Raw genomic sequence first — 19,348 nt, 5'->3', positions numbered from 1 at the left:
GCCCGCGGCCCCCTCCCCGCCCGGCTGGAGCTGCCAAATCCCAGGAATAACCACGCCAAGGGCATTCCCGTGCCACGGCGGGGTCCGTGCTGGGGACACCCCCATCCTCTGCTCCCCCACTTCTGCTGCACTGGGTTAACACCGTGCCCGGGCTGAGCATCCTCCTCTCGTGCGGGCTCTGCCAGCTGCCAGGAGGGAGGGACGGGGAGGGACGAGGAGCCTGCCAACACGGTAGTACCTTTTTTTTTTTTTTTTTTTTCTTAATTAGGGGAAGGAATAAATATAAAAGGAGGAGGGAAAGGGGAAGGGAGGAAAAAAAAAAAAAAAAAAAAGAAGAAAAAAAGCGGAGTGGAGGACACGGACACACGCACAGAGAAGCCTCTTTTCTCGGTGCCTGCACTTATGCCCGGTGCAGCTCCTTCGCAGCCCTCCTGCCAACCTGCTGCCGCCCGCTGCCCGCGCTGCCCCGGAGGAGCCGCAGCTCAGCCCCACGCCGGGACCCCGGGCCAGGGGAGCCCCCGCCGGCGCTGCCGTCCCCCCCGCCGCACAGAGCGGCCCCCGGCGCGGGGCTGCCGCCACGCACGGAGCCAGGTGGGCTGCGGGGAGCGCCCGGGGCCGCCGGTGCCCCGGCCCGGGCGCTGCGGTGCCCCCGGGGCGCTGCCGTAGTGCGCTTTCCGCTCCGATATCGCGTTTCGCCTCCGCACGGGGCAGAAAGCGAAACGAGACCTGAGCCGGCGCGGGGATGCCGAGAGGTTTCCCGGGGCTTTTCCCCGCGGGATGCGGGCGCGGGGGGCGCGGGGCATCGTCCTGTCCTGCAGCTCGGGGCTGCGGGTGCCGCTTCGGGGAGGTTTGTCCTTGTCGCCGACCCTCCCGAGCGCGGCACCGCGCTGCCAGCTTCTTCTAAAGGGGGCAGCTCGGAGCGGCTCCGCAGCGCCGGAGGCACAGCGGGGGCTGGGGGGGGGCTCTTGCGAAGTTGGAAGGAGAAAGGACTTTGGTGCTGCCCGGCTGCTGCAGCCTGGAGCCCAGCCCGGCCCGCAGCCCCTCCAGCAGCGGGGCTCCGAGCGGTTCGGCAGAAAGGGAATTTTCCGGGCTCTTTCAGCAGCTGGTCCCACAGGAACCTCGTTTTGGGAGAGGGGCCAGGGATCCAGGATGGGGCTGGTGTGTTCCGTTTGTCCTGCAGAGTGTCTGCTCCTTGTCCCAAGGAGGCTGCAGTCAGGGTAGCAGTGCAAAGGGAAACTGAGGCACGGAGCTGGGTAGGGATCCGGCTCCCCCCACTCCTTCCCGCTCGTGTCGCTGCTCCCCGTGGGGGTGGGCTGGGCTGAGGGGCAAAGCTGCCCGGTGCCGGGGGGGCTGGGGCCGAGCCCGAGGTTTGGGATGGCTGTAGGGGCTCTCCCTGTCCTCCCCCAGCTCTCTCTGCTGGTGTCCCAGTGCGGGAGGCAGGAGGGGCCGGGGGGAAATTGTTCAGGATTTTCATGGCTTTTCCCAACCCATCAGCCCCACTATGAACCCCAGATCCACCGGGGGTGTCCCGGGGAGAGGGAATTTCCCTGCAGCCCTCTTCCCCTCCCGCAGCCCGAGCATTTTAGTCCCCAGGATGAAGGGGCTGCCCTTGAGCATCCCTGCCAGGGACCTCTGCTCCTGTCACGCCGACTTCTCCCATCTCAGCCCAACCCAGAACCTGTTGCTCTTCCTTTTGGCCGCCCGGGGGGTGGGAGAATCCTCGCTCTGCCCAGCCTGGAGCCTTTTGCAGCTCCTGGGCTCGGGCACGGCAGGGCGAGGGTGCGCAGGACATTTTAGGGAATGGTTTTAGACTGGGGAGACTGGGAGATGGGGGGATGTTGTGCTGGGAGGGGGGAGATGCGAGTTTGGCAGTGGGGCTGGCTCCCACCTGAGCTGCAGTGCTGAAATCAGGGACCCCCACCCTCCACCCCGCACTACCGCCCCACCTCGTGCCTCAGTTTCCCCGCCAGAGCCTGGGAAGGCGGGGATGGGTGTGCAAACCTTTCACGTGTGCGTGTGACACACTTACCCAGGGCTACACGTGCTGCTGTGTCCCTGGCGGCTCCTGCGGGGTCTGCTCCCCCCTCCCCGCTCCTCCGTGTGGGGCTGAATCTCCCCAGGGACCCTCCCCGTGCTCTCCCGGACCCCCCTGCAACAAGGAGTCCCTTTCTCCCCGTTCGGGGGGCGAGGGGTCCTGGCAGCTGCAGGGAACCCCCCCTTCTCCCCACCTGCTTCCGGCCTTTGAGCTCTGCCAGCAGCCGCTGCCAAGAGCCCGCCGGGCGCTGCCCGCGCATCCCTGAGCTGGCATGTGCCTGGCACGGCCCCGCTCCCACCGGGGACCCCTCCGAGGGCCGCACCCCACCCGCCCCGCGGGGCTGGGGACGGATCCTGGAGGCAGCGCCGCTCTGCAGCTCCGGGGAGGGGGGACGGACGGACACGGAGCCGCCAGGAGCGAACCGCGGCCGGGGCTGCGGGGCCGGGGCGGCAGCGGCGTGTCCGGAGCCCTTGGCTGGTGGGGACGGGGTTGGAGCGGGGCCAGGCTGTGCCGGAGGCTGCTGACTCATTCTGCAGCTGAGCATCCCTGGAAAGCCACCGCTCCGCTCCCTCCTCCTCCAGCCCGCTGCGGGCTGGCAGGGCACCTTGGGAGGCGGCATGAGCAACCATCACGCGCAGGGGAGAGCGGCCGCGGAGCAGAAAACCCCTCTCCGGACATGAAAAGGGACATCCGCTCGCAGCAGCTCCTGTGCTGAGCCCCGGACCAGCTGCTGCATCCCCAGGTCCTGCAGGTGCCGTGCTCAAGGAGCCAGCTCTGAAAGCAGGGCCGAGCTCAGGGGAGAAAGGAAGATCAGCCCCGTCCCAAAATAGATTTCAGCTCCATTTTCCAGCTGGTTTCCCACAGAAATGGAGGTTAGCTGGCCCTGCCACGTGCGTGGCTGTGTGTCTGTCTGATCCCGGCAGCTCCCGAGCTCTGAGGTCTCTGGGACAATTGAGCTCACTCGAGTTGCTGCCATTATAACCATTCAACCTTTTTTGGCTGCTCTTGCCTAGCCCTGCTCTCAGCTTTTCCCTCGGCTCTTGTGGGTTGAAAGATTTTCCATTTGTGGCAAAACAGGAAAAATAGCCAGCGCAAAAATCCAACCCCAAACCCCAAACTTGACGTCTGAGAGTCTCTCGCCATCGTGGGACTCCAGGACCTGGGGCCATCACCCATGGGCAGGCTGAAACTGGGTTTAACCCTTTCCACACCCCATTCCCAGTGCCAGCACACAGTCAGGGATGGGCACAGGAGGAGAGCAGACCCTCCAGCTTGCCCAATTCCTGTGGAATTTTATCACTTGGATTTCCTCCCCGGGACTTTCACCCCGCCACCACGGCGCCTTGGGGACGGGAAGAAAAGGTGCCAGTGACAAAAGCCTCCCTCGCTTGGCTGCCCAGGGGGTGGCACCAGCCCCCGTACTGGAGCCTGGCCACGGCTGCCACGCAGGAGGGTTTTGTCCCTTGGTCCAGAACCATGGGGCTGCATTCAAAATATCTGTCTGGAGCACAGAAAGCCCCTGGCTTGGCCCTGGCACCACTGGCCAGCTCCTGGGCACTCCAGCTTCGGCCGCTCCTGCTGGGAAGGGGACGTTTGTGGTCTGCACTGGATGGTCGATGCCCACGGGGTGTGGTGCCAGGGGTGGTTTTTTTTTTGGTGTTAGGAGCTGTACATGCGTAGTGCCTTGTGCTGTGGGCTAGACACCCGTGATGTGTGGTGCCAGGGATGTACAGCCGTGGTTCCAGGGGCTCTGTACCCATGGTGTGTGGTGCCAGGGGCTCTGTACCCATGGGGTGTAGTGCCAGGGTTGTACATCCGTGGTGCCAGGGTTGTACATCCATGGTGTGTGGTGCCAGGGACTCTGTACCCATGGTGTGTGGTGCCAGGGATGTACATCCGTGGTGCCAGGGGCTCTGTACCCATGGTGTGTGGTGCCAGGGATGTACATCCGTGGTTCCAGAGGCTCTGCATCCATGGTGTGTGGTGCCAGGGACTCTGTACCCATGGGGTGTAGTGCCAGGGTTGTACATCCGTGGTGTGTGGTGCCAGGGTGCCAGGGGCTGTGTACCCATGGTTTGAGCTGCCAGGCTTGTACATCTGTGGTGCCAGGGTTGTACATCCATGGTGCCAGGGTGTTGTGGTGTGCTTTCAGGCTCTGCATCCATGGTGTGTGGTGCCAGGGGCTCTGTACCCATGGGGTGTAGTGCCAGGGTTGTTCATCCGTGGTTCCAGGGGCTCTGCATCCATGGGGTGTGGTGCCAGGGACTCTGTACCCATGGGTTGTGATGCCAGGGATGTACACCCGTGGTTCCAGGGGCTCTGTACCCATGGGGTGTAGTGCCAGGGTTGTACATCCGTGGTGCCAGGGTTGTACATCCATGGTGTGTGGTGCCAGGGACTCTGTACCCATGGTGTGTGGTGCCAGGGCTGTATGACCATGGCTCCAGGGGCTGTACATCCACAGTGCGTGGTGCCAGGGTGCCAGGGGCTGTGTACCCATGGTTTGAGCTGCCAGGGTTGTACATCCCTGGTGTGTGGTGCCAGGGTAGTACATCCATGGTTCCAGAGGCTGTGTGTCCATGGTGTGTGGTATCAGGGACTCTGTACCCATGGTTTGAGCTGCCAGGGTTGTACATCTGTGGTGCCAGGGTTGTACATCCATGGTGCCAGGGTGTTGCGGTGTGCTTTCAGGCTCTGTGTCCATGGTGTGTGGTGCCAGGGACTGTGTACCCATGGGGTGTGGTGCCAGGGTTGTACATCCGTGGTGCCAGGGTTGTACATCCGTGGTTCCAGGGGCTGTGTGTCCATGGTGTGGGCTGCCAGGGTTGTACATCCGTGGTGTCAGGGTTGTACATCCGTGGTGCCAGGGGCTGTGTAGCCCTGGGTACACAGGAATGTGTACCAGGAATGTACATCCGTGGTTCCAGGGGCTGTGTGTCCATGGTGTGGGCTGCTAGGGTTGTACATCTGTGGTGCCAGGGGCTGTGCCTCCATGGTGTGAGCTGCCAGAGGCTCTGCACCCACCGTGTGTGGTGCCAGGGCTGTATGACCATGGCTCCAGGGGCTGCCCATCCGTGGTAATTGGTGCTGGGGTGTGCATGCACAGTGTGGGGAGCCCAGGGCTGGATTCACACCCTCTCCCCGGAGCAGTGCTCCCCTGGGCACACTTTGGGAGCACAGCTCGAGGAGGGACACAGGTGACCAGGGCAGCATCCCGTCAGGCTGTCCCTGCAGCCAGCCACTGCACCTGGCCCCAGCTGCTTCTGTGGCTGCTGAAATCAATACAGCACAAAGAGCTCATCAATTCCAAACTGCTCCGAGCCTCAGGCTGCTCTGTCCCCAGGCAATGGCACGATGCATCCCTGGCACGGGAGGCTGAGGAGCCCCAAGGAGCCTCTGCAGAGGGGTGAGGGGGTATTGGAGCAGTGCACCTGGCAGGGACATTTCCCCACATTCCCAGCAGCAGCCTCCTCTCTGGGCGGCTGCAAGAGCAGCCAGACTGCAAGGACACGCAGAGCCCCCCACGATGTGCCTGCCACCCCCTGTGCTGCTCCCCGGAGAGGGCTGGGTGATGGCAGCGCTGGCCACTGGGCTCTCCCTTCAGCACGGGTCCCCAGCCCAGCGGTGAGAGCCCTTTGTGCCCGGCAGCCTGAGAGAGGCACGGGACATAATGGCTGCTTTGGTCAGCCCTGCTTTTCCCAGCCCGCGCACGGGGGAGCCTCGGGCGTGAGCTGAATGGCAAAGAAGCCGTCCTGCTCCTTCCCTCCTCCTCTGCCCCGGGCTTTGTGTGCTCCGGGCTGTCCCTCCCTGCTCGCTGACCTCAGCTCCCTCCCCAAGCCACCCCTGGCAGGGCACGCGTGTGCACACCTGCACACCCGTGTGCCCTGCTTGCTCCCTCGCCTCCCCCAGCACCTCTCTCCTGAGCAAACACCTGCTGAGGTTTCCTGGCCCAACCGTCCCTGAGGTTTCTCACGGTGGCACCACGGGCACACAGCCCCGGTGCTGGCACTGCCTCCCTGCCCGCTGCTGCCAGCGCTCGGGCTGAGCCCATCTCTGCTCGCCAGGCCGGGCTGGACTCTGCTGTCCCCAGGGGACCCAGCTCCCAGGGAAGGTCAGAGGGGCTGGATGGCACCCAGTGGCTCCCAGCCAATGCTCCTGGTTGCTCATGTTGTCTTCTTCCTCTTGTGAACCAGGGCACCTTCCCTTCCCTTCCCTTCCCTTCCCTTCCCTTCCCTTCCCTTCCCTTCCCTTCCCTTCCCTTCCCTTCCCTTCCCTTCCCTTCCCTTCCCTTCCCTTCCCTTCCCTTCCCTTCCCTTCCCTTCCCTTCCCTTCCCTTCCCTTCCCTTCCCTTCCCTTCCCTTCCCTTCCCTTCCCTTCCCTTCCCTTCCCTTCCCTTCCCTTCCCTTCCCTTCCCTTCCCTTCCTTCCCTTCCCTTCCCTTCCCTTCCCTTCCCTTCCCTTCCCTTCCCTTCCCTTCCCTTCCCTTCCCTTCCCTTCCCTTCCCTTCCCTTCGTGCCCCAATGCCACATCCATCACCCCATGCCCCCCTCACAGTCTGGGGGATCTCCCCAGCCACTTCCCCTCCCGCAGGGACGGGAGATTTTTGGTGCTTTTATGGATTCTAAGCACACCTGGTGCTTTTTGCTTCCCCCTGGCAGGGCAGAGCATGGCCCCAGCCCTCCCACCACCGCTGCTGCTGCTGCTCTGGGCGTTTGTCCCCACGGCGGTCCCGGAGGCGTTTGGCCCCGGAGATGGCACAGGTAATTCGGCATCACGCGTGCCCCATTGATGCCCTGTAGCGGGGGTCACACCAGCCCTGCTCACGGCTCCTCTCTTCTCCCACCCAGAGGACCTCAAGGCTCTGCAGGTGTCCATCCCACGGCACCCAGCCCTCGACGCCGTGCTGGCAGGCGACATCACCATCCCCTGCCTCATCAGCTACCTTGGCCCCCAGCCCACCGCCGTCACGGGCGGCCGCCGGGCGGTGCTGGGCACGCCGCGGGTCAAGTGGACCTTCATCTCTGAGGGCAGGGAGCTGGAGATCCTGGTAGCTCGGGGGCACAGGGTGAAGGTGAGCGAGGACTACCGGCTGCGCGCCTCCCTGCCCATCTTCCACCAGCGCTACACCAACGCCTCCCTGCTGCTCACCGAGCTGCGCCCCAACGACTCGGGCATCTACCGCTGCGACGTGCAGCACGGCATCGAGGACGGCCACGACATCCTCCATGTCAAAGTCAAAGGTACTTCAGGGTGGCGAGCGGTGGGATTTGGGGCCGCTTGGGGCCCTCTCCTGGCTCTGCAAACGCTCCCCTGGGTGCATTGGGCGGGGGGCTGCTGTGAAGCCCCTTGCCCACGGCCGTGTCTGCCCCCAGGGGTGGTGTTCCACTACCGGGAGGGCTCCATGCGCTACGCCTACACCTTTGCCGAGGCGCAGGAAGCTTGTGCCAGGATCGGTGCCAGCATCGCCACCCCCGAGCAGCTCTACGCTGCCTACCTGGGGGGCTACGAGCAGTGTGACGCCGGCTGGATCGCCGACCAGACCGTCAGGTGGGCACCGCAGCTGCCCAGGCGCTGTGCCCGCGGCCTCGCCCGGTGGTTCCCCGGCGAGTCACCAGCTGCCCTGTGCTTTCCTGCCTCAGGTACCCCATCCAGACACCCCGTGAGGCCTGTTACGGAGACATGAACGGCTTCCCTGGGGTGAGGAACTATGGAGTGGTGGACCCGGAGGACATGTACGATGTGTACTGCTACGCTGAGGACCTCCCAGGTGCCCGTGGTGCCACCTCCTGCCCTCCTCTGCTTTTGCTCCCACACTAACTTGCCCCCGTAACCCGTTGCAAACCCAAGTGAAAAAGCTGCCCTGAGCTGCAGGTTCTGTCTCTCGGGTGTGGGGACCTGCTGTGCTGCTTCCTAAAGCATTCCTGCTTCACTTTGGTGGGGTGTGGGGCTCTGTCCCTTGCAGCAGGCAGCGCTCGGGCTGGGGTGTGCCCGCAGTGATCTGCCCCAGAGCAGCAGCACGCTCTCTTGGGTGGTTTGGGCTTTGGTTGTGCATGAGATGCAGGGCTGCCTGGGGGTGGCTGGTCCCTCCTTTGGGGCTCCCCACTGGCGGTGGCAGCTGCTGTGGGGTCGGTCGGGTGGTGCCAGGCAGGTGGCAGGGGTGAGGGACAGGGAGGCAGGTGCAGTGGTGGGGGTAGATCCGTGCTGTGCCTTGGGGCAGCGGTGCCCAGCCCTCCTGAGCGTGCAGCCTCACCACGCTGCTCGCTGGGCCTCCTTAGAAATGTGCCACGCGTGGATTGCTCAGTGCAGGGCGTGGACCTGCTCCTCTGCAGTCCCCTTCAAAGTCTCAGCTCTGCTTGCAAGGGTGGGAATCAACCCCACGTGGCGTGAGAGCTCCAGTGCCTGCACTGTGGCTTTGTGCATGGCCAGGGAGGCAGGGAAGCAGGCAGGGATGCAGGCAGGAAGGCAGGGAAGCACTCAGGAAGGCAGGGAAGAACTCAGGAAGGCAGGGAAGAACTCAGGAAGGCAGGGAAGCAGGCAGGAAGGCAGACTGGGATGCAGGCAGGGATGCAGGGAAGCAGGCAGGGATGCAGGGAGGAGTGTAGGCAGGAAGGCAGGCAGGGAAGCAGGTAGGGATGCAGGCAGGAAGGCAGGGAAGAACTGGGGAAGGCAGGGAAGAACTGAGGAAGGCAGACTGGGATGCAGGCAGGGATGCAGGCAGGGAAGCACTCAGAAGGCAGCTCTCCTCCAGCCCCCGGTGTTCCTCCACACACTGCAGTCTCCATCTCCGCTCCTGGGGTCACGCAGAGAGTGGAGGAGCTGCGGGGGCTCCCGCAGCCCACGCCCCCCTCCCCAGCTCTGACTCCCGTCTCCTTCCTCCCTCCGCAGGCGAGATCTTTTTGGAGACGGCCCCGGACAGGTTCACGCTGGAGGAGGCGGCGCAGCGCTGCCGGGCGCTGGGCGCGGAGCTGGCCAGCCCGGGGCAGCTGTACGCAGCCTGGAACGCGGGGCTGGACGCCTGCAGCCCCGGCTGGCTGGCCGACGGCAGCGTCCGCTACCCCATCGTCACCCCCCGGGAGCGCTGCGGCGGGGCTCTGCCCGGCGTCAAAACCATCTTCCTCTTCCGCAACCAGACGGGATTCCCCGATGCCCAGAGCAGATACGATGCGTACTGCTTCCGAGGTAAAGAGAGGCACGCCCGGCCCGCTGGTGCTCCCAAGCAGGGACCGGTGGGAGGCCTCGGGAAGCCTCCGGGCGGGGCTGCACGTCCCTGGCGGGTGCGGCAGGGCCGGGGGTGCTGCAGGGCCGGGGTTGTGCTGGGATCCCTGGGTGTTCCCTGTGCCGGTGCTGCGCTGTCGGGGCAGAGCAGGGGTGTTTGATACCGTCTGAACCCGCCGTGCTGGGACAGGGATGCCTTGCATGCCGATAGACCCTGACAGGGGAGGCATAACCTGCATGGTCCTGACACTGCATGCTGACACCCCTCGGTAGGGCAGGCTGCATGGCTCCAGCAGTGCATGCTGACATCTCTTGGTACAGCAGGGATGCTCTGCAGGGCCCCAGCAGTGCAGGGATGCTCTGCATGGCTCCAGCAGTGCAGGGATGCTCTGCATGGCTCAGCAGTGCATGCTGACATCTCTTGGTACAGCAGGGATGCTCTGCAGGGCCCCAGCAGTGCAGGGATGCTCTGCAGGGTCCCAGCAGTGCAGGGATGCTCTGCAGGGTCGCAGCAGTGCAGGGATGATCTGCATGGCTCAGCAGTGCATGCTGACACCTCTTGGTACAGCAGGGATGCTTTGCAGGGTCCCAGCAGTGCAGGGATGCTCTGCATGGCTCCAGCAGTGCAGGGATGCTCTGCAGGGCCCCAGCAGTGCAGGGATGATCTGCAGGGTCCCAGCAGTGCAGGGATGATCTGCAGGGTCCCAGCAGTGCAGGAGTCCTCTGCATGGTTCCAGCAGTGCAGGGATGCTCTGCATGGCTCCAGCAGTGCATGCTGACATCTCTTGGTACAGCAGGGATGCTCTGCAGGGCCCCAGCAGTGCAGGGGTGCTCTGCAGGGCCCCAGCAGTGCAGGAGTCCTCTGCATGGCTCCAGCAGTGCAGGGATGCTCTGCAGGGCCCCAGCAGTGCAGGGATGCTCTGCATGGCTCCAGCAGTGCAGGGATGCTCTGCATGGCTCCAGCAGTGCATGCTGACATCTCTTGGTACAGCAGGGATGCTCTGCAGGGCCCCAGCAGTGCAGGGATGCTCTGCATGGCTCCAGCAGTGCAGGGATGCTCTGCATGGCTCCAGCAGTGCATGCTGACACGCTGTGGCAGAGCAGGGAGGCCCTGCCTGTCCTCAGTCCTTGGTGCCACTTCACTGTGACAGAGCAGGGGTGTCCTGCGTGGCACGTTGGTCTGCATGGGCTCCGTGGGCACGGCTCCAGGAGGGTTCATGCCCCAGGGCTGCTGGCCTGGGGAGCGCTCCTGGGTCCCTGGGGCTGTGGCACACAGCCTGCCGGGCTGGTTTGGGGGGATGGCGGGCAGGAAGGAGACCTGTGGGAAGCAGCAAGGTGCTGCCTGTGAGCGGTGAGGCAGCACAGAGGCTGGCAGGATAACGGGCGCAGAAGGAAGAAGAGTTTTCCCTCCACTCCTCCTGCCTGACCCCACATCTCCGTGTGTCTGCTCAGGGCCGTGGGGGCTCACAGTGTGGGGATGCTGTGCATCTCTGTGCCTCGGTTTCCCCATCTCTCAGCAGGGAAAGCCATGGGTTAGGCAGGATGGACCCGTGCCGTGATTCCACACCCCCTGTAACCCACTAACTCCCCGTGCATGTCTGCCCTCCCCGGGGTGGGGATGGGGGTGTAGAGAAGGATCCCCACAGGGAGGGGGATGCAGGGTTTAGGATCTGGCCCCACCACGGCTCCTGCTGGGGCTGTTGGCTCTGCCAGCTCTGCAAAGCACCTGGGGGGGCCTGATCCTCCCCCATGCTGGCCCCATCTAGAAGGGGAAGGGGAGGCTGAGGAGAGCTGGGTCCCTACTGGGGTGCCAAGGCTCCAGGCCTGCTATGGGGTGAGGTCATCTCTGAGTGCTGCGGAGCCAGGACAGGGCAGTAATATCCCACTTTCTTTCTGCCCACAGAAGGGACAAACTCTTTCCCTGAGGCTGCAGGAAAATACCAAGCCCAAGAGCCCGAGGAGAATCTCCTCCAGGAGATTGTCACAGTGGCAGAAAAGCTGGAGGAGCTGCAGCTGCCCAGAGCGCACGTGGAGATTGAGTCGCGAGGGGCGATTTACGCCGTCCCTTTCTTTGAGGACACTGATGTGGGAAAGCCGAGCCAGTCCCCTGAAGACGCCCTGGGGCCAGGGCCCCGGCATCCCCCACTAGCTACCTCCGTGTCCTCAGGTCACCCCGCCTCTGCCTCCCCTTTCCCCAGAGCCCTGGCCACCCCCGAGGCAGGTGTCCCATTTAAGCTGGGGAGCCCATCCCCTGCGGAGGAGGATGGGGGACAGCGGGGGACTGTCCCGCGCTGGTAGGTCCAGCAGCTGCTGTGGTGGTGCCAGGGCTGGGACACAGAGAGCAGCCACAGAGCGGAGGCACAAGGAGAGGTCAGAGGCCCCTGAGGGTGCCTGGGTCACCCCAGCTGTCCCTGTCCTTCCCCTGGAGGCAGCACCCGCGGCCGGGGCTCCAAGTGTCGTGCTGTAGGGCTGTGCAGGGACAAAGGGACATCTGCGTGTCCCAGCATGCAGGGTCTGTGCTGGACCAGGGTTTAGCAGCGCCAGGAGCTGGAGAAGGGAGCTGGCAGCTGGAGGGACACGAGCTGCAGCGCTGAGGGGCTGAGCGCGGCTCCCAGCGCAGCGAAGTGGGAGCGCTCAGAGCTCAGTCAGCCGCGCCGGTTCAGCGGGGACAGCGTCACACACGGGCTCGGGGCCGCTCCCATCTTCCCGCACGCCTTTGTGCGAGCAAGATCGGCAGTGCAGGCGGGTGCCCGCAGCCCTGTGGTCCGGCTGGCTCACTGCCTTTCTGCCTTGCCCTTTGCAGAGGAGGAGCAGGGAGCAGCGCCGGGCAGGGGCCCTGGCAGCGCATCGGCGGAGAGCCCGGGCGGAGGGCGAGACCCCGGCCAGCCCATGGAGCCAGAGGGACCCACCGGTGCCCCAGCAGGTGACACGGAGCCTCCCGAGGGCTTTCCTCTTCCGCCCAGCCCCGTCGCCCCCACACAGCGCCCAGACCGTCCGCGGGACGCCTTGGGGCGGCCGGCCCACCCTGCCAGCCCTGGGCCACCCGGGCACCGCAGGACATCGCCAACCAGTGCCGCTTCTGCCACCTCGACAGAGAGCCCAGAAGCCGGTGGGAGCCCCCGCCGCGGGCACAAGTCCGGCGGGGCGAGCACCCCCTTTTCTGCCGCTGAGGACGCCGAGCTCTCGGGAGACGTGGTGGAAAGCCCCGGGGCGTCCCCGCTGCCTCCTGCGCCCTCGCAGCCGCAGGAGGAGGGAGAGGAGCAGTCGGGAGCCGTGTGGCTCCCCTCGCCTGCGGCCCCGGGGGACCGGAGCACTGTGCCCGCAGTGACACCGTGGCACGCAGAGCTGCCTGGCAGCAGCAGCGCACCGGCCCTGGCAGGAGAGGAGGCTGCACCGCCACCGCCGGGCACACACCGCGGGATGCCTGCTGCAGCTTCCGAGGAGGAGGAGGAGGAGGGAGGAGGAGGAGGAGGAGGAAGAGCAACCCGCTCCCTCCATTGCCACCGTGGAGGGTTTCCTTACAGCCGTTCCCGGAGAAGCAGGTGGGACCCGCAGGGATGGCCTCAGCTCTCCCCGTACTGACACCTCTGGGGTGCTCCTGCCGGGGACCCCAGTGGGGGACCCAGCCCCCAGCACGGCTGTGCCCCTGCCCGCCCTGCCCACCGAGCGGGCCAGCGTCGGGGCGGGCGCCTGCTCGGCCCGGGGTCCCCGCCGTGCCACCCTTGCCCTCGGGGCAGCCGTCCTGGCCGCTCTCTGGCACTAGAGATAGCCAACACCTTTCCTTCACGCTGTGCTTACCTCTGTCTGTCTGTCTGTCCGTGTCTCCTCTCTCTCTCTCTCTCCTCCTCAGCTGGGTAAGGGAAGGTTACAGGTCTGGAGAAGCACATATTTGTCAAACAAATTGGTCCGATCTCTGCATGCACTTAAATCTCTTCTACTTCTGTGAAGTGTTTTAATGACTGTTTCCATGAAAAAGCCCAATAAGCAAAAGGCGGCCCCAGTCCCTGCTCTGACTAACCGTGGTACTAATAAAGGGAATTAAAAGCTTTGTAGAACAAGCATCTCGGCGAGCCCTTCGTCCTTGCGCCTGCTGCCCCTGCGCCTCTCCCACTGACGAACTAATCCCCCGATCCCGGCCCCGCCCGCCCCCGGGAGTGGGGTGCCAGGGACACCTGGGAGGGCTGGGAGGGCTGGGGCTGCTTTGCACCCTCCATGTGGCCCCCCGGCACTGACCCTGCACTGCCCCGGGAGGAGGGGTGGGGGCTGGACGCTGCGTGGCACGAGCAGGGGGAGACGTGGGGGACACTGATGGCTCATGGGGTGCAGAACCCCCCCCCGCCCAAGACCCCCCTGCCTCGTGCGGCTCTCAGTGGCCAAGCAGCCTGGAAGCACTGCGGTCCCCTGTGGCCCACAGCCCCCCCCGCAGGGTGGGTGGGGTGGGCGAGCAGAGGGGAACACGACCTGCTGCGGGTGGGTGTCACCCACCAGCCCCACCCTGGCCCCCCCCGGGCTGCTCCCAGTGCCCGTCCCGCTGCCAATGCCCTGCCACCTCTGCCCCATCCCGCTCCCTGCAAGGGCATCTGCAGCGGGGGGCACATTGTGGGGTCCCTGCCCCCCCCCCCCCCCCCCCCAGCTCTGGCAGTGCCCTGCCCAGTCCCGTGGCACGAAGGAGGCTCTGTGGAGGGCGGCCAGAGCCCGTGGCGTGGCCGCCTTTGCCTTGGCAAGGGGAGATGCCCAGGAAGAGCCAGCCATGCGACGTTAGGGCCCTGGATCACTCATCCTGTGCCACGCCTCGCTCTGCTGGGGATGAGCTGCACATCCCGAGCGAGCCACCGGCACCTCGTGGGGAGGTGACGCTCCCCGGGGAGGGGGGAGGGTGGCAGCATCACCCTTGTCACGTCTCCACAGAGCCGAGGACCATAAAATGAGGCATGGTTAGGCTGGAGTGGGTCAAGGACTTTGAGTCTGCGCTGGGCTGGTGCTGGCAGCAGCCCTTCATCACCCTCGTGAGCTGGGCTGGGAGCACACGGTGTGCTCTGGGTGCACTAACGACCGTAACGGGCTCGTGGGGAAGTGCTGGCTGAGTTCTCAGCCTTGGCCAGGCTGGAGGTGACACCAGAGGGACAGGCCTGCAGTCACCTTGCTGCCAGGCCAAGGACACGTGGCTGGGACGTGCCAGAAGCTTTCATGGTCGGCATGCTTCCCTCCCAAAAAACACTGCACCACTCCAGGGAAGAGCAGGAGCCGGCCCTGGGCAGGGGGAGTGGGCCAGGGGCTGGCGTGGCAACGAGCCCAGCGAAGGGGAGAAAAGAGCAGCCAGCTCTCATCTCTGTGCTCTAGGGGGAGGCCAAAACCCCGGGTGTGGCCAGCTCTGGGCCAGGCCTGCTGGGCCGCTCACACCCGGTGGTGGAAGGGCAGTGTGGGATTGCTCCGGGCACATCCTGGCACACCTGAGACCTTCACCTGCGCCAGAGCCGGTGGCCCCAGGAGCCAGCTGAGAGACCTGCTTGCCGTGGGGCGCTGCAGGGATGAGGCTGCGGCGCTGCTGGGCACTGAGGAGCTCCCTGAGCTCTGCGGTGAGCCCTGCGTGTGCCTTGCAGGTGGCTGCGTCCCCAACCCCTGCCTGAACGGAGGGACCTGCGTGGAGGACGGCGCCCAGCTCACCTGCTTGTGCCTGCCTGGCTACGGAGGCAGCAGCTGTGAAAGACGTGAGTCCCCTGGGTGCCACCCTGGCCACGCTGCCCAGCTCCCGCTGCTGTCTGAACCAGCAGCCTGGGAGGCACAAATGGGGGCAGTCAGGAGTTTGGGGGGAGCTGGGCTCCACGCTGACCCTCTCCTCTCTCCCCCGTGCTCCCCGGCGTGGCTCAGCCCTGCGGAGGTGCAGCCCCGGCTGGGACAGCTTCCAGGGAGCCTGCTACAGGCACTTCTCCACCCGGAGGAGCTGGGAGGATGCAGAGAGCCAGTGCAGGCACTACGGGGGGCACCTGGCCACCATCCTGACCCCCGAAGAGCAGGACTTCATCAACGGTATGTGACAGTGCTGCATCCCTCCTGCTGTGCCCTTCAGGGACCTTCAGGGCTGGGCTGAGCTCGAAACAAGGTAGAGCCCAGCCCTGCAGGGCTGAATGGACACACAGACACGCAGGAAGATGGATGGTTCGTGCAGAGACATGGGAGCAGGCAGGTTCAGTCCTTGGAATGTGTCCAGAGGAGGGAACAGAGCTGGGGAAGGGGCTCTGGAGCACCAGGAGCACCTGAGGGAGCTGGAGGGGGCTCGGCCTGAAGAAAAGGAGGCTCGGGAGGGACCTTCTCACCTTCTGCAATTCCCTGACAGGAGGGTGGAGTCGCCTGGGGGGTGGGCTCTGCTCCCAGGGGAAAAGGGACAGGACCAGAAGAAGTTGCACCAGGGGAGGGTTAGGTCGGATATTGGGAAAATTCCTCCGTGGAGAGGGAGGAGGGACTGCCCAGGGGATTTAAGAGACCTGTGGGTGTGGCGCTTGGGGACAGTGGTGCCCTTGGCTCTGGGCATGGTTGGACTCGATGATCTCACAGGCCTGTTCCAAGAAAATGCCACGATCCAGTGATGGGTGGACAGACCAGCAGAGGGTTGGGTGTGTGCACATAAATTTGAAGGCAAAGCCATAACCTGCCTGAAATCAGCCTTGGAGGGATGGGGGGAAGGCAGAGCAGGGGACAAGTGTCGTGGGAATGGGACAGAGAGCAAAGAGGCCTGAAGGAACACGAGGGTGGAGGAAGAAGGGGCAGGGAGAGACCTCACAGGAAGCTGCAGGGACAGGCAGGGACTGGCTGGACCAGAAAAAGGACTGGTAGAGCCAGGTAGGGGCTGATGGAGACAGGTGGGGACTTGCAGGGACAGGTGAGGACCTGCAGGGACTTGGCAGGGACACGTGGGGACCTGCAGGGCCAGTTGGGGACCAGCAGAACCAGGTGGGGACAAGCTGGGACAGGTGGGGACCAACGGGGAGACGCTGGGACCTTCAGGGCCAGGTGAGAACTGGCAGGGCCGGGTGGGGACTGGCAGGGCCGGGTGGGGACCTGCGGGGACAGGCGGGGACAGCCGGGGACAGCCGGGGACAGGCGGGGACAGGCGGGGACAGGCGGGGACAGGCGGGTCCCGGGGCTCTGCCGCCCTCTCCCGGCCGGCCCTGTCCCGCCTCTCCGGGGGTGAGGGGTAAAGCGGTTCCCCGATGTCCCTTTCGGGGGTCCCCCTTGTCCCCAAACCTCCCAGCACCTTCCCGCTGCAGGGCGAGGGACACCCCCCCCCCACCCCAGGTCCCAAATCTCCCCGAGCTCAGCCTCCAGCAGCCGCTCAGCCCCCTCCTGACAGGTGGCACCTGGATGTGTCCCTGTCCCCCCAAACGCACCCCCTGTCCCCCAGACCAGTACAGGGAATACCAGTGGATCGGCCTGAACGACCGCACCATCGAGGGGGATTTCCAGTGGTCCGACGGGAGCCCCTTGGTAAGTGGGGCTGCCAACCCCCGTGTGCCCTCGCAGGGGGGCACCACCCACCCCCCCGGCACCTCATTATCCTTCCCCAGCCCCGGGGCGCAGCCCCGGGGCCGGGCTTTGAGGCTCCCAAACAAGAGGCACTTGCCTCGCCTGGCTGAGCGTCCCCAGGGGAGCCAGACCTGGCATTTGGGGTCCTCCGTGCCAAGGGGCAACAGCAAAACTGTACGGCAAAGGCGTGCCAAGGGGCACGGAGGCGGCACCTTATTCCTGGCGGGGATGGCACGGCCGGGAGGCTGCCGGGCCACCCCCAGAGCTGAGGGGTGCGCTGGGATGCCCCGCGCACCCCGTCCCGCCTGTGCCCCCAGCTCTACGAGAACTGGCACCCCGGGCAGCCCGACAGCTACTTCCTCTCCGGGGAGAACTGCGTGGTCATCGTGTGGCACGATGGGGGCCAGTGGAGCGACGTGCCCTGCAACTACCACCTGTCCTACACCTGCAAAATGGGGCTGGGTAAGCTGCGCTGCCCCGGCACCCCGGGGAGGGGCTTCACCACCTCCACAGCGGGGAAACGAGCCCTGCCCGGGCGAGCCTCAGCCTCTTTGGGCTTTCTGGGGTTCGCTCCGGGCTGGGCGGCGGGGGGGCTCCACTGTGGCGAGCGCTGGTCCAGGACGGTCGGGACAGGCGGAGATGAGAGATCTCTAGAGCCCGGGCTTAGGATATCTGGTTTATTGTGGGGGCCCTGCTCGGAGCTGCCGGGCGCAGCCCGAAGCAAGCCCCGAGGAGTGGGGGCAGAGCGAGAGAGCGAGAGGGTCCAAGAGAGGGTCCAAGAGAGGGTCCAAGAGAGGGTCCAGGAGAGCAGAGAGGGAGCGAGGCAAAAGAAAAAGAAGAAGAAGACGGCCCCGGCTTCTCGGGTGCACCTCATCAAGGGGGCTTGAAGGTGGGTGTGGAAAAGGACTTCGGACCAACGGGATTACAGACACATCTTACTTCAGGGGAGGGTTACAAGCGTGAGAAAAACTCTGCGTTTTTGAGGAAAGGGACAGAACACTTTATCTGACCCTTTGCTTTGTCTGTGGGTCAAAAAAGGGAGTTTTCTTCCGCCAGCTGCACCACTGCCCACCAGCTACTTAGCAGCCAAGGTCTGTCATCTCAGAGCTCCTTTTCGTCTCAATCTGGCTCGCATTCTCTGCGCTTTCCCGACCCCCCGCTAGGCAATCGTACCTATCAGGCCTTCTTGTTTCATCTTCCACTGCAATGAGCCGACCCCCATTCCCCCCCCCCCCCCCGCCCTTGCAGTGCAGTGCGGGCCCCCCCCCGCCCTCAGCAACGCCCGCGCCTTTGGCAAACCAAAGCAGCGCTACGAGATCGGAGCCACCGCGCGCTACCAGTGCCGGCACGGGCTCGCCCCGCGCCGCTCGCCCGTCATCCGCTGCCGGGAGGACGGCACGTGGGAGCCCCCGCAGCTGGCCTGCCGTCCTGGTGAGTGGCGAGCTCCCCCCCAGAACCCCCCCCCCCCCCCCCATGGAGATCTCCCTTCACCTGGCACTTGTTGTGTCCCCCCCCCCCCCCCCCCCAGGCGTGGCTCAGCCCCCCAACAACTGAGTGAGTCCCTGGGCGAGCGGCCGCCGCCTCCCCTAGCCCCGGACTGGTGCGGATGGGGACGGCACTGGGAGCCCGACGTGGAGTGGAACCTCGCTCTTGGGTGTCTGCCCCCTTGTTTGTTTTCTACCTGTACAAAGAAATCCTAAAGATTAAAGAGCCCCTTGAAAGGAGCCGACAGTGACCCAAAATGCAGCACAGCAGGAGTTCTGTCCCCAGAGTCACGGCAGAGCTGGAATCCAGGGGGACAGCGCGGGCAGGGGACGGCAGTAACGTGCCAGCATCACCCCCAGCCTATTGTCCTCGTCCTGGGGGGTGACATGGGGACATCCAAGCTCTGCTGCAGCTCGGCACCCATGCAGAGGTGTGGGGGGGGTCTTCTGCACTTCCCTGGAAAGGCAGAAGCTGCTGCAGCAGGCTTGGAGTGGGTGCACGCTGCCCAAACCCCCTCTCCGTGCTTCTGTGGGTATTAAAACCAGTAAAGAGATGGCACAGAGTGGTGACCTGGTTATTCGGGGCGGGGGGGGGCTGGCACAGGGGTGGCACTGGCGGGGCTGCACAGCCACAAAGCATGGAGCGTGGCAGCAGTGGAGAGACACCCCCAGGGGGCTCAGAAACAGGGAGACACCACCCAAAATGCCCCACATCCCAGCAGCACTGGGCACAGAGACACCCCCAGGAGGTTCAGAAACAGGGAGACACCCCCCAGAGTGCCCCACATCCCAGCAGCACTGGGCACAGAGACACCCCCAGGGGGCTCAGAAACAGGGAGACACCCCCCAGAGTGCCCCACATCCCAGCAGCACTGGGCACAGAGACACCCCCAGGGGGGTCAGAAACAGGGAGACACCACCCAAAATGCCCCACATCCCAGCAGCACTGGGTACCAGTCAGGGCTTGGGATGGGACACTGCTCCCAGCAAATAGATGGGACTGGGAGAGCACCTCACTGGTGCCAGGGCACCTCCCTGTGCTGTTATTCCCCCTGCACTGTGGTGATCCACAGCTTTTTATCCTTCTCCCGGGC

The 19,348-nt window shown here is 65.0% G+C and overlaps 1 protein-coding gene across 1 annotated transcript; it reads left to right on the top strand.

Annotated features, from left to right (window-relative positions):
* The first annotated feature begins 346 nt into the window (after positions 1–346).
* Positions 347–18,813, top strand: BCAN (brevican). Its single transcript, XM_053966910.1, is given in 16 exon segments — positions 347–591; positions 6,693–6,794; positions 6,882–7,274; positions 7,407–7,581; positions 7,674–7,801; positions 8,920–9,213; positions 11,153–11,416; positions 12,053–12,172; positions 12,344–12,705; positions 12,707–12,791; positions 14,850–14,957; positions 15,118–15,276; positions 16,649–16,731; positions 17,088–17,232; positions 18,019–18,201; positions 18,299–18,813. Coding segments are annotated over 15 exon segments (2,619 nt in total). The 5' UTR covers positions 347–591; positions 6,693–6,700; the 3' UTR covers positions 18,325–18,813.
* Positions 18,814–19,348: the final 535 nt, after the last annotated feature.

Source organism: Vidua chalybeata, chromosome 29 (genome assembly GCF_026979565.1).
Source record: "Vidua chalybeata isolate OUT-0048 chromosome 29, bVidCha1 merged haplotype, whole genome shotgun sequence".
NCBI lineage: Eukaryota > Metazoa > Chordata > Aves > Passeriformes > Viduidae > Vidua > Vidua chalybeata.
This window is presented reverse-complemented; position numbering and strand designations above follow the sequence as displayed.